The following is a 14,979-nucleotide window of genomic DNA, read 5'->3' on the forward strand; positions in this document are numbered from 1 at the left end:
TGTGAAGTCCTACAATGTTCGAAGTCTTTTAGCATTAAAACAGTTTTTCTTCGATTTCGGAAATCTTAAATTTTTTTATGTCCCAGAAAGTTGATTTTAAAACTTTATTATTTTTCGAGATGATACTAAATCTTGACGTTTCATGAAATTCTAAGATTTGGTTTCAAAATTTTTTCAATTTTTTCAAATTTAATTTTTTTCATGTTCCAGAAAGTTGAATTTTCCAAAAAAAAATTTTCGGGTTGACACTAAATCTTACCGTTTCATGTAGTTCTAAGACTTTTGGTATCAAATTTTTTTTTTCAATTTCGGAAATATCAAATTTTTCAAGTTCCAAAAAGTCGAGTTCTAAAAAAAATTTTTTTTTGAGGTAACACTAAATTTAACCATTTCGTGTAATTCTAAGACTTTTGACATCGAAATTTCTTTTTTCGATTTCGAAAATCTCAAATTTTTTCAACCGTCCCAGAAAGTAAATTTTTCTCAATTTTTTTTTTGTGAAACGATACTGAATCTCACCGTTTCAAGACTTTTGGCATCTAAATTTTTTTCGATATAGGAAAACTCAAATTTGGCATCAAAAAGTTTTTCTTCGATTTCCGGAATCTCAATTTTTTTTATGCAACAGAAAGTTGATTTAAAAAAAATATTATCGAGATGATAGTAAATCTCGACGTTTGACGCAATTCTAAGACTTTTGGTTTCAATTCTTTTTTTTCCGATTTCGGAAATCTCAATTTTTTTTAAGTCCCAGAAAGTCGATATTTTCAAAATTTGTTTTTCGCGTTGACACTAAATCTCATCGTTTTATGTTATTTTAAAACTAAAACACTATGGGTCTCAGGCTCAGTTCTAAAGTCGGTTTTCCCAGCAGTTCTAATATTTTTCTATAGAGAAAGGCAAAGAGGAGATATTTCAATTGAATAGGAATTGCAATTAGATATGAAAAAGATAATATCATTTTTTTATTTCTCATAAATCAATTATAGATTTTTTTGGCGGTTCAAAAAAAGCCAGATGAGGCGTCGTCCTTTTGTAAAGTTGGTGAAATATTTGCATTCCTCCATTTATTGTGAATCGAAGTTACCGGCTATAGAACCACTCAAGTTCGAGTAAAAGATTGATTTTTAATAAATTAAATTTCGATTTAAATGTAGTAAAATCCATACTCTGACGTTGTGCAATTATTTGCTATTGGGGAAAAAAACTGTATCTTCAGCGAATCCCAAACCTCATAACTGTGTTGTATTAATTTTCATTTTTTTTTCTTTTATTCTCTTCCCAACAGTACTTTCGTACACTCAACACACGTGTTTCGGTTGTATATATAGAGACGTGGCAGGGCCAAAACCAGGCACAGATCGACGGTGGCAAGGATATTAGTAAAGCAATATCTAATTTTAATGATTATACATCTAGGAATTTATATAAAATAGATAAGGACACGACGCAACTGCTAACGTGAGTATCTTCTGTTGTAACATTCGAAAAAAAATATCAACATTTAACTGTCTGTTTTTGATTTTTGTTTTGACAGGGGCGAAACGTTTGCTGGCGGCGAAGCGGGCATGTCCGTACCGGAAACGGTTTGCACCCCGAAAGCAGTCGGTATTAGTGTAGATATTAATACGTATGAGCCGCATCTGCTCGCCGGAACGATGGCACACATGATCGGACACAACATCGGCATGGGTCACGACGACAACCGTGAGTATTTTTGGGTCATCCGGGGCTCTTACGGTATTTTTTTTTTGCGTTTCATCTTCGACTCAGTGTCAGTGCATAGCAGTTCATGTTGAACTGCCACGCGCCACTCAGTAGTTCATATAGTGATAGAAATAAACATTTGACGGCTAGAATTTTCCTTCAGTTTTAGTAACTCTTAACTCTAAAAACAAAAACGGAATAAAAAGCCATCCACCTGATGGCTTTGTTCGCCTTTTCTAAAACTGTTCTTCCTGATGATATACTGCTGCTGCCTGGTGTTCCTGGATTGCACTTTCATCGTTTCCTTTCAACATTGTATCTATTTTAAATAATACCCATTTCCGACTCCACACAACAATGCCGTCCCGGAAGTCATCCACCTTTTCTCTTCTCGGCCAGACATAAAGCAGAAAGCACACATCCCACACATCTGCACAAACACACACACACACACACACGAAAAAAAAGCACCATAAAAGATCCACCACAGAACTCTTTTGTGTCTTCACAATTGTAAAGTATTTTTGCCGTCGCCATCGTCATCGGAGAACTCGCAGCTTGCAAGCTTGGATCAATGGCCAACAATTGCAAGTATGACCTGCATGCATGCATGCATGCATGGTGCACAATTTCGTAGTAGCACACACACGCACACCAACCCACACACAAAAACACACACGCTCTCTCTTTCACTATCTTTCTCGGTTAGATTATTTATTCGTTGACATTTACCACACGTGCCTTTCCGCACCATGGTCTTTGGTTTCCCTCATCGGCAACAACAACAATAACAATAGAAAACCAGAACTGATCCCCTGGACCACCCCCCAAGGGGATAGGTCGCTTTTCCAATGATTCTACTGTAGACTATTTCTGTCGATCGGAAAGCCCCAGGCCTATAAGAGGCCGCTCTTCGGATAGTGCTTTTGACACTGGCACTGCCACCGGGGTTTGGGAGGGGTTTCAGCCCAAATCCAAATGAAAGAGAGAAATTGTACGATGGAACTGGTCATCCATCCCACACACCCCCGGGCGTCATCATTTCAGTAGGTTATTGAAACGCAAATTGTTTCCCATTTACTCTGATCAATTTTTTATCATTAGTGTGAAGGGGGGAGGAAGGCGAGTCCCCACCATTATATCGACGACCATCTTTATGGGAAGTGGGATTTTTTTTTTGTTTCGCGCACTCAATTCATTCATTTATTCATCCGATTCACCTGATCACATACAGACGGTAATCCTGATTCGTTTTTCTTTTATTCTTTTTTTTCATGCTGCTGCTGTTGGTTTCCCGCCCGAAACAACGAACCCGGAACCCAGGTGACGAGTGCATTTGTCGTGACTGGCACGGCTGTATAATGTCCCAGTCAATTGTCGGTTTGGAGAACGTCCAGCCGTATAAATTCTCCGAGTGCAGTCGATTGGATTATATTGATGCACTGCGGATCGGACATGGCCTCTGTTTATTGAATAAACCCAACGAGGTAAGTTTGCCGGGAATAGCATCCTGCCGTGTCGTCCATCCGTCAGTCGGTTCGAAGTGGAGGTAGATTTTTTTTTATTCCCGATAGTTCATAGGATTAAACGGCGGTGGTGGATCGTTCGGGATGCTACGGCCGGCCGGTGATAGGGTTGGTTACCCAGGTGGTGTCAATTTACACGAATTTCCGCAAGGATCTCGTTTCAGCTCAAGCACTATTTCCGAAACAGCAACAGTATACTACTTGTGGAATCGTGATAGTGAATAGAATTTCTTTTTAAATTATATAAGGTTTGTTCGTGACAAAATCTGGACACACCCCTGAATACGTATATCTCTGGAAATACTTAATCAACATCGTTCATTGAATAAATAATTTTTTTTTTTTTGTTTCAATTATAGAGGCTTTAACATCTTAGGTCATTCGCCTCTTCGGACCAGAAAATCTTTCTGACCCTATGTGCGGGGTTGGGAATCGAACCCAGGCGGGCTGCGTGAAAGGCATCGACTATCCCATCACGCTATACCCGTCCCCTGGATAAATAATTGACTTTCGCGCTAAATCATATTCGCAGTTGGTAGAATTTTCTCAGATTTGAATGAAGCCTTTTGGACCTGTAGATGTTGTCCTTAAATGTCACATTGCATACTTTGATCTGAGCTGTCTTTTAAAAAGGGCTAAACAATTTTTTTTTTTGAAATAGTTGAGATGAAAAATGGAAAAGTCTACAGAAAAGTATTATACTAGTGATTTTCACAAAATCAGTCAAAATTTCCAATAAAAACACTGAGAAACTTCCATATCGATTTGAATTTAAAAATTTTGAACCAATTTACAAAAACCATTTTTTTTTAATCCCCAAAAAAAATTACAGTGTCTTTTTAACGAAAGCTAAACTAAACTAAAAATAGTTATAGACGTCACAAAGCGTTACATGCGTTTCTTTTTTGGTAGTTACGTGCGTTACTTTTTTGTCCGTTATAGGCGTTACGAAGCGTTACACGCGTTATTCCTTTTAGTTATAGGTATTACGAGGCGTTACATGCGTTACATTTTTGTATGTTAACGAAAGTGAAATACTACATGGAATGAATAGTCCCGGGCCTCTAGATGGCGCAATACCAGATTTCTGAACAATCTATCCACTAGTGGTTGAATAACAACTGATCGTGTCAGACGAGTTCTAGTTTTCATCAAGCTATGGAAAAAGGACGCACCAGCGCATTCATGCATAAAAGTAACGGTGAATTTGAATGATTTGCGGTACGGATTGCCCATCATCCCCCGTATCTTCTAGAACTGGCCCCCAGGGACTATTATCTATTACCAAACCTGAAAAGGTTTCTCCAGGGAAAGAATTTTTCGTCGAATGCTGAGGTCATTGCAATTATGGAAGCCTGTTTTGAAGGCCTTGACAAAGGTCATTAAAAGGTTGGAGGACCGATGGGTCAAGTGTATCTCTCTAGATGGAGATTATACTGAAGAAGGAAAAAGTTTTCACGGTAAAAGTCGACTTTTTCTTTGTTAGGCCCGAGACTTCTCATTCAATGTAGTAAAACAGAAGAAGTATGCCGACAGTAAATGACAATAAGTTTCACTTACATCAAACAATTTTCATTTGAAATTGAAATTTTGCCGCCATAGATCAAAGAGACATAATTGTGGCAACAAGTCAAATCAGACCAAGCTATCTTTACAGTTGAACTTCAACTTCATAATGTCATTTGAATCGAAATCTTTTTTTTTTCTGTCTGTAAGGAGTGTATCGAAAATAAGCTATCCTCAAATTATTCCTTCAAATTATGATGAAAAAAACGACATTTTATTAAAACTAAAAATTGATTCTTTATTGTACGAGGTAAAGACTGTCCCAGAAAGTATGGACGCACTTTGATTTCGCTGTAAATAACTCACAAGTGTTAGATATTCAAATTTAATTCGATATACTGATAATATTAGACTACAACAACAGAATATTATTCTCAACATTTGCTACTTAACCATTGTAGATTAGCTGGCGCACCTTCTTGCGAACGTTCCTCATTAAATTCCGTACAGGCTTCTTGGCGACAAGTTTTGACACTTTTTCCAATCTTTTTCGAACTGTTGAATGGTTTCGACTGCCGAGACATGTTTCCTAAGATGTGCCTTCGTTAATGCCCAAAATTCCTCAATTGGTCGAAGTTGTGGGCAATTTGGTGGATTCATGTCTTTTGGGACGAATGTGACATTTTTGGTAGTATACCATTCTACCGTTGATTTCGAGTAATGACAAGAAGCAAGATCTGGCCAGAAGACAACATGATCCTTGTGGCTTCGAATCATGGGTAGAAGTCGTTTTTGTAAACATTCCTTGATGTATATTTCGCTGTTCATTGAAGCAGTGGTGATCAAAATCTTACCGCAGCTACAAATTGCTTGCCAGACCATAGCATCCTTACCAAATTTTTCGACTTCAATCGATTTCTCGGACTGGTTTAACACTTGCCCTTCTCGCACCGTATAATATTGTGGTCCCGGCAAGGATTTGTAATCGAGTTTCACGTAGGTTTCGTCGTCCACGATTATGCAGTTTAAATTTCCAGCAAGAATTGTATTGTACAGCTTTCGAACCCTCGGCCTGATCGATGCTTCTTGTTTCGGACTACGTTTTGGTTGTTTCTGCTTCTTATAGGTTCGAAGATACAATCGTTCTCCAGCACGAAGAACATTTGACTTCGAAGTGCCCATTTTTTTGGCCACATCCCGAACTGAAACCTCCTTGTTTTGCTCGAACGCCTTCAGTATACGTTTATCCAACTGAGGGTCAGCAGGACCTTTTTTTCGACCCTCGGTTTATCCTCAAAGGTGTTATCCTCACCGAACTTTCACTTACTCCCTCTATTTTTGCTATCTTTCTCAGTGACAGTCCGCGTTCTGTGCACCATTTGTACACAATTTTTCAACGTTGTTCTGCTTAAAGTCCACGCATTTCGAAACAAACTAATGACAACGAATAAACAACTGCACAAGTGGTTAGAAAAGAGTGTAAACAACAGGTCGCAGCCATAAAAATTGACAGATTCTGAACCATTGCGAAATGGCAACGGTTTTTGGTTGCATCCATACTTTCTGGGTCAGTCTTTTTAACTTGAGCATAATGGAAACTGGATGAAATTTAAGTTATTCCTTCACGAATTTTCGAACTTTTGATCGACCGCTCTTCATCAAGCTCCGGACAAGTGTTGCATCGCATTTTTTGGCGCTTGAGCCCAATTTTTTTGAACTCCTGCATGTTCCCAGCTGCCTTACCAGTTTTCTTGAAGACCCTTTTCACGATTGCCCAGGAATTTTTGATGGGTCGAAGTTGAGGGCAATTTGGTGGATTGATATTCTTCTCATCGAAATTTATACCCTTTTCTGCGAGCCGCTTCTTATATAAAGGCAGCAATCTCTTCTGGAGACACTCAGATCGATAGATTTCTGCATTTATAGTTCCGGTAGTGTAAAAAATGGTTGACTTCAAACCACAGGAACATATTGCTTGCCAGACCAGTACCTTTCGAGCGAATTTCTCCACTTGAACCGACCTGTCCGCATCGCTCACATCCTTCCCAACGACGACTGTAAAGTATTGTGGACCTGGAAGGGTTTTTGAGTCCTCCTTTACATAAGTCTCATCGTCCATCAAAACGCATGCATCCGGACACTGCAAAAGCCGCGAATACAATTTCCGGAATGATTTCGCCTCTTGATACGCTCGATCATTCCGACACTCGTTCCTGCTTTTTTCGCCAAATCACGTATTGACATTGATTTGTTTTTCATGATTAGAGATACCACTTTCTTGTCCAGTTTCGGGTTGGAAGAACCGGCTTTTCAGCCTTTTCCTGTTAGCTCATCCAACGAATAGTGTTCCCCAAACTTATTAATGATGGTTTTTTAACATTGGCATGATGAGTTCCAAACCGCTTCGCCAATTTTCGCATAGTAATACCCTTCTCACTTAGCCATGTGTCCAGAACCTTAACTTTCACTTTCGTTTTCAATACACGACAATTTGAAAACGCAGAATTTCAACCGCACAAACAAGTAAACAAACGAAAGCTGACAGCCAAACGCACAGCATACTGTGATCTGAGCATAAAAAACCATCACAAATACATGCGTACAACACAAATGTATGTGGATAGCTTATTTTCGATACTCTCCCTAGAAGCAAATCGCTTGCCAAATCATATTTTTTTAATCAAAATCATCACTGAAATCGAAGGTAATCTTATGAGTTTCGTCCATCAATTTTCATCATGGGATCCTCATGTGAATCTCGCTATAAAACTTCCGAGGTCATGTTTTTGTCGTTCGGTTCTGTTCTGTCTCCATTCGAGAGACTGATTTTTTTCAATACAATAGTGGCTCTTAGTCCCTTCCGAACAACAGATTTCCACACAAGGGAACCTGAAAACAAAAACATTTTAAATTAGTAATTTAGTTGTGTACTTCCTTCTACGTTTCGTCTTGGACTCATCAGTGCATTAGCAGTTTATATTGAAACACTGCTAATGTCACCTTGAGGTTCAATGCTCGGAGGTTTCTAAAACGAAACCTAATAGTTAGGAATTTTAAATTACCGAAGCTGGTTTCGCCTTCAATTATGTTAACCAAGTCCTATGATAATCGACAATCCGACCATGCGAATCATTATGCTCAGTAACCAACCCTATTGTTAGACGATCGAATCCTAGTCGAAACACAATGGAAGCGTCCCAAAGTGAATATATAAATGAATGGAATTAAAAGGTAGACATAGACGTCCTCACAAGTAGTCGAGATAAGAGAAACTATGGAACAGTTTTTCACCTTACCTAACCTAACCGAAGTAGAAATGTGAAATGAAATGCTCATCCTTCGACAGTGTCGGAAGGATGGGGCCGGCACTTCACCGTTTCAATGTGTTATTATTCTGTTCGATTTTGGTTTCAATGATTCTGCACTTCGGTCTTCGCTTCAAAAGAGCTCTGAAGAAGTCAGGTTTAATTAGATATTTCGAGTAGCAATGCTTTGGAGCAAGTGCAACGAACCGATTGATTGCTCGGAATGACCCCGGGTGGAAGTTAATTTCATTATCCTACCAGAAGCTAACACTGAATTGTATTGTCTCTCTTCCTCTGTCTCTCTCTCTCTCTCTCTTTCGATTTAGGTGGAGCTCCGAAAAAACTGTGGCAACGGGATCGTGGAAGACGACGAAGAGTGCGACTGCGGCAGCGCTCTGGACTGCGACAAGACTGATCCATGCTGCGACGGAATCACCTGCAAGCTGAAAAAGGAGTCCCAGTGCGCCACTGGACCATGCTGTGATAAATGTATTCTAAAGCCTCCGGGCGTGATCTGCCGGGACGCACATAACGAGTGTGACCTACCGGAGTACTGCAACGGGGAATCCGGACAGTGTCCTCCCGATGTACATAAAAAGAACGGGAACCCGTGCGGGATGAATGCGACCGGATTTTCGACCGGTGAGTATCTTGATCCTTTCTTTTTTTGTTTGGGGTCCCCCTGCTTCTTCAACAAACATTCGACTGGGCGTCTCTCCATCGCGCGTTTATGCCATTCTTTAAATTTTCGTACGATCAAAACTGTCATCCACACTTACTAGTTTTATATGTTCTTTATGGGGATATATATTGCAACTCACGAGACATCTCATAAAATTCCTCATTTCTCGACGATGATACTTTGCCAGCAAACATGATATCGCAAAAGAATTCTCCCACTGCACCTGACACCAACCCGAGTACGAAAAGCGGAAAGACTGACAGCTAGCCCCCGTAGAAACAGACAGTCAGCAGCGACAGAAGCAGCAGCGACAGCAGCCAGGGAAAGATGCCTTCTGGTAGAAAATGTGACAACCTTCTCTGGCACCCCAACTTACACCGTCTGTCTGTGTCTGTTTGTCTCACTCACTTGGTTCTTGGTCGTGACAAAGTTTCGACTAACAGAAACACAGTTGCCAGGTTACAATCACCTAACCAACCAGCATCGTCTCCCTCCTTCCAGAGTAGCAGAAAGAAACAACCACGAGACAACGGCAACCAACAGTCAATGGTGTAGCATGCCTAGAATGGGTTCCCAATTAGCGCGAGACATTTTCGCCGTGGCATACTGTCAGTGGCACTGGAACTGTCGTCTTGGTAACTGGCTCTGCTGCACTCACACACAAAAGCACACACTTCACGACACGGCTGACACACAGGGACAATAAATAATTTGCGTCCGATGTTCGTGTGTCATCTCTCTGTGTGTCGCAGGTTAAACTGGCAAGAATAGTGATTGGAGCGCGTTGAAATGAATGCTCGAACTAATTATGTTTAGTTCGGAAATGTTTCGGTAAACTAAAGAATATTGATTTGATAGAAACACACTGATGGATGGTGCTGGAATAAAACTCATGGTTAAAAAATGAACCTCAGAACTGTAAGCAACAATTACGTTGAGCTTAGTGATGCCTGATTAGTTCTGGATTAATTTCAATCGATTGATCAGAAATCTAATTATCTAATGATTAGTTACCGGATTTGTGAACGTAATAATCATGTAAGTGCAAGCTCATGTAAGTGCAATTTACTTTGGCAAACAAATTAAAGCATTTGCAGGTTAAATTGCTTGAATACCTAAGTTTCATTAGCAGTTCCATTTGAACTTTGTTGCGATTTTGCCTCGAAGTAGATCGCCGTAACTAGACAACAAATTGTAGCAAATTTTCTCTCTCAAAAAAATAACAAACAAACTTTCTTTGGGTATAAATTACCATAACCTTTGCAATTTGTAAACAGTTATGTCGAGTTTATATAGATTTAGCTGTGGCAACCCTGCAAGCTATACGAAATTGAACGAAGCACGCTGTGTGCTAGGCAGTGGTGTTTTCTTCTTCCGTATCAGCACGTACCGACATTGCATAATTTTGTATGACAATTTGAAATTTTTGTCCCTATAACTTCGGAACCGGAAGACGGATCTGGATGACATTGCACAGTACTTTTTAAAACAAAAAGAGCTTTAATTTGAATCATGATTTGTGAAAACCAGTTCTACCGTTGCCGATAAATCGAAATCAGTTCCGTTTTTGGAGCTTTTCTTCACTATTACCGATGCTTTCGGAAGTGGAAACCGAGGACTAGGGATCCCAAAGTAGATTTATACATATCCACTAACTAACAAGATCAGCCAACTAGATGAATTTACCAGTATTTTTTTTTAATAAAAAGTTGTACCTAGTTGTGCCATCGCTTGTGAAAAATATTCAAGAAAATTTTCCATTCATCGTGCTGTAATACCGAAACCGGAATGCGGATCTTGATCAACTTTTCGGGGACTTTTCAAAGAGTTTTAAGATATTTTATTTGTATCTTAGTTTGTTAAAATCGATTAAGAAATTTAAGTTTTTTTACCTAGTAATTCCGGAACCTGAAGTCGTATTGGAATAAAATGCAATAGCAGTCTATGGTACCATGAGGCCTTCCATTTGAATTTGAGTTTTTGTAAATCGGTTCAACCATCTCTGAGAAAATCGAGTGACATTATTTGTTCCATAGACACACACACATACATTTTTTGATCTCGACGAACTGAGTTGAATGGTATATGACAGCCGGCCCTCCGAGCCTCCGTTCAAAAGTCGGTTTCACAGTCATTGCTTAGCCTTTCTATATGAGAAAGACAAAAATGTATGATGTTAGTGTTTAGACTGTCACCATCACTGATAAAGGAAACATAACAAAAATGAAACACTGGGTTTAATAACAAATTCATTAGTCAAAAACTCATGAGAATTGTCCAAGCAGCACAATTAATTAGAAAGCAAATTTGATTAAGTTTGATCAGTATCTAACGAAGAAAACTGACATGCGAATGCCTCTATGTAATGAAAACCACGAGACGGGACTTGAACCCGTAGCTAGCTAGCTACTAACCGGGGAAATTGTTTGGCCAATTAAACAACCCTGCATATGAAAACAAATGAATAAGCATTGACATAATTGACTATAAGATCCAATCATGCTTCGCTTTGCTTGGCCGCCACAGCATTCAATTATACTCCCATCACTATGGAAACACACCCAACAGAAATACAACACTCACCGCATCACAAGTCAATATCGACACTTTCTGCTTTGCCGCCAGGCACTGATTTGGATTTTTTTACTACTTCGTTTTCAGAATTATAACGGCTCATCTATACTGAAGTACGATTTAATCACGACAAACATACTCTTCCATACAATGAAATAACACGATATAAATCAGTGAAAAACTACAACAAATGTTATAGCTGTTTTTCATATAGATTTGCATATTCAGTGGAGGAAAAATTCGCCTAATCTTTTGGGAATATTTTATTGATTTAAAAAAGAATCGATTCGCGGAATTTATCAGAGTTTACAAGCGTTCAACAGTCTTCCTAAATAAACACAGAACACCTTGTTCGTGGAAGTTTTGTTCTAATACTGAACTCTGAAGTCATTTTCAATCCTGAACTTGTTCACGAACGCGTGCACATGTTCGATGGTACAATCAAACGCCACGCACGTACATCGTGTACGGACTCGATGTTCGCTCGCCTACTGTTGAACAGACAGTTGTTGTTGATAGGCAAGTATATCTTCAAGCAAAGTCGTGGTATTACATCTCTTTTGTAGAATTTGGCCTTTCTGTTTCAACAGACTTCGCAGTCGATTCTTAGCGTACAGAATCATTGCATGGCTCGTACTATGGATCCTACTGACACTAAGAATCCTTCCCGGTCGGGGCTCGAATATACGACTACTGGTTTGTGAGACTAGCGTCCTGTGCATTGAACCGCTAACCCGGGAAAAGTATATCTGCAATATCTACAAATGAGTTTTCAAGTAAAAATTTGACTACTATGACTATATTTATCGAATAAATTGAGAACCTCAATCACTTATTTTGTCCGAAGCCTTTAATGATTACTAAAATTAATGATCCGAGTAAAACCTTCCAGTATCTTCTATGTTGTACAATATTACTTCTCTACAAGTTTCGTGATGAATGATTTATTGTTTTTTTTCCATAAATACTTTTATTTCTTAAGGCAATTTACATAAGTTTTTCTTCGCCGTAGCATCACTTTTACATAGAATTCTTATTCTAATATAATACTAATATAGTCACAATGATTTGAGTTTAATAAAACATATTCTTCTTATTTTTTAAATATCATATTAGGTATTTCGTTATTTATTATTAAATCTACTTAAGAACATTATTTGAACCAACTGATTAACTGCTGTAAATTATAAAACAAGCTGAACTTTTTATACATTTTGTTGTTAATTTCGTAACCTATTCTGAGTTTGTTTTTATCAATTGATGAATGATTTATTGGTTGTTGGGCCGCGTTTAACTTTTTAACTTGTTAACTTTTGATTGGTCTAGAACAAGATAAAAAATCGAAGAACAAGGTACTCTGTAGTAATATCAAATAAATTTGAAATATTATTGTTGAATTTCGCTCCTATTATACTTACCCTTCTCTCACTCCGAATACTACTGAACTTGTTTTGTTTTTGCTTTGTTCAGTGTTTTCACTGGTTTAACCGTACATAGCTTGTGTCCGGTGTACGCATATGAGGTACGTGCACACAATCTCGACCCGATGTGCGCACTGTGTTCGTTCATGTACGGAACTTGAACACAGTACTCGCAGTAAATTTGAGGTTAGGTATGTGTTTGAAATGTCGTGTACAGGTACAAGCGTTCCGATGTTCATGTGTAGGCTACCGTTCAGTGATGTTTGCCATCACTTATTTTTCTATCAAAATTCTGGATCAGGATTCAGTAACTGGAAATTAATTCAAGAACTAAGTTCTGAATTTAGGACAACCTCGGAATTCAGTGGTAAAATTCAGGGTCGGAATTTAAATAAATTATTCCATTCATGAGTTAGGTCTTGAAATATGGAACTGAGCATATTTTCAGAATCCAATTTGCAAGTTTCGAATTTAATTTTAGAACTGAGTCCTGAGCTTGAACTTCCAACTTGAATAAATAAACTGAATTCGGTTCCTAATTTTAGTTCCAAAACCAAAGTTTCGGATTTGATTTCAACATGCAGTTTAGAAATAAAAATCTGAAACTGAATTGAGAAATTAAATTCTGGTTTAGAAGAAGTCAGTACCGGCATTCATGTTCGGAGTTCAGATAGAGCATTGTGTTCCAGAATCCAGATTTAAAATTCATATTCCGGAATTTGTTCCAAAATTTTGAAGTTGAAATCCTAAATCAGAGTTCTAGATTCGAATTCCGAACGTAAATCTGTTCAAAAATCTAGTTAAGAAATCAGTTCTATACTTTAGCTCCAGAAACCAGAGTTAGGGTTCAGGTCCAGAGTCTCAGTTTTAAATGCTGAAACTAAATTCTGAATTTGAAATCAAGCTCAGAATTCAGGTGGACAAGAATCCATGTTCTGCATTCAACTTCAGCAGAATTCAGTTTCAGAATCAAATCCAAAATTCAGTTTCTGAATCCAGATCCAATATTCCGAGGCTGTATGTAATTACTGATAATCTGTAGTTGCTGCTGCTGATTGGGTAGGCAACTGCTCAAAAGCGAATGAGAGCGTGACCTGAGCGTTTGGGGCAGATTTTTTCTATGTGTCAGTTCTTAGCGATACGATTTGTGCGATGATAGATTTAATTCATGTCAGTGAAATTTTACGCACCTAACACTTCAATTTTATATTATTTATGATTATTTCATATTACTGAAAATCAATCAAGCTCAAGCTCAAGCTAAATATTTGCGTCATGACACGTTTACATCCAATAAGGTGGGACTGACGAGAGCAGAATTGCACAAGACCTATTTGAAGGACGACCCGAATCAATTTTGGTCTTATTTGCGGAACAAAACGTCCTCCCGTGGAATTCCAATTAACGTGATTCAGATTCAGTTAACCTATTCCCGTCATTCTTTCAAAGTGTGCTAAATAATAAGTCAACATCTTTGTCAGAATCGTACCTGAGTAGTCTACCGATGTTTTTTTTCCTGAACTTGTCTGCTACGACTTTCACTAAACACGAGGTTCACAATAATCTACGACAAGATCGAAAGATTCAGGGTCGGACGGGCTAACACTGTTCTTTCGTGATTCAACCGTGTTTCCCAGTGAAGTAAAAAAAAGCTTTGATAGTTCCAGTTCACAAAACTGGCTACGTAAATGACGTCAATTCTTAGCTGCTTACCAAAAGTATTCGAGCGCATGCTGTTAGATCTTCTTAACCCTTTAGTAAAACTGATCATATCCACGAACCTAATGAGTTATGTTTATACATTTATCGACATACTTGAAAAACGATTTTTGATTTTTCAAAAGCTTTCGATCGTGTTACTCAACAGTTAGCAGTGGAGAAATTGAGACGAAGCGGATTCCCTGATTGGATAACTAATAGATTGTCGTATCTCACGGATCAAACTGCTACCGTACGAGTCGGAACTGTACTCTCTGAATGCTTCAATGTTACATCGGGTGTTCCACAAGGAAGCCTTCTCGGTCCACTCCTCTTCGTTCTATTCTTTGCAGTGAATTGTTGTCATTTAAATTATCAGGTGTACAACTTTGCTTCCGCCGTTTTCCGATAGGTGGCTGTACCGGCTGAGGCTGGTCAAAATACATAGATGATAATGCCTTTAAAGTGAGTGTGTATAGTGGCTAACGAGTTGTCATCGCCGTTTCAGTGACAGTTGTTCTTGTTTTCGTATTATTCACGCTCGAAAATGTCTGTTTATG

At 38.6% G+C, this 14,979-nt stretch overlaps 1 protein-coding gene across 12 annotated transcripts in view; it reads left to right on the forward strand.

Annotated features, from left to right (window-relative positions):
* The window catches only part of LOC131426183 (disintegrin and metalloproteinase domain-containing protein 33), a 1,149,595-nt gene that overhangs the window by 1,009,001 nt on the left and 125,615 nt on the right, over positions 1 to 14,979 (forward strand). For all 12 annotated transcript variants that reach the window (XM_058588702.1, XM_058588703.1, XM_058588711.1 and 9 more), the window contains 4 exons: positions 1,289 to 1,461; positions 1,538 to 1,707; positions 3,031 to 3,194; positions 8,371 to 8,686. In XM_058588702.1, the coding sequence (XP_058444685.1) occupies positions 1,289 to 1,461; positions 1,538 to 1,707; positions 3,031 to 3,194; positions 8,371 to 8,686 (823 nt within the window). The remainder of the gene's footprint in view (positions 1 to 1,288; positions 1,462 to 1,537; positions 1,708 to 3,030; positions 3,195 to 8,370; positions 8,687 to 14,979) is intronic.

Source organism: Malaya genurostris, chromosome 1 (genome assembly GCF_030247185.1).
Source record: "Malaya genurostris strain Urasoe2022 chromosome 1, Malgen_1.1, whole genome shotgun sequence".
Taxonomy (NCBI): domain Eukaryota; kingdom Metazoa; phylum Arthropoda; class Insecta; order Diptera; family Culicidae; genus Malaya; species Malaya genurostris.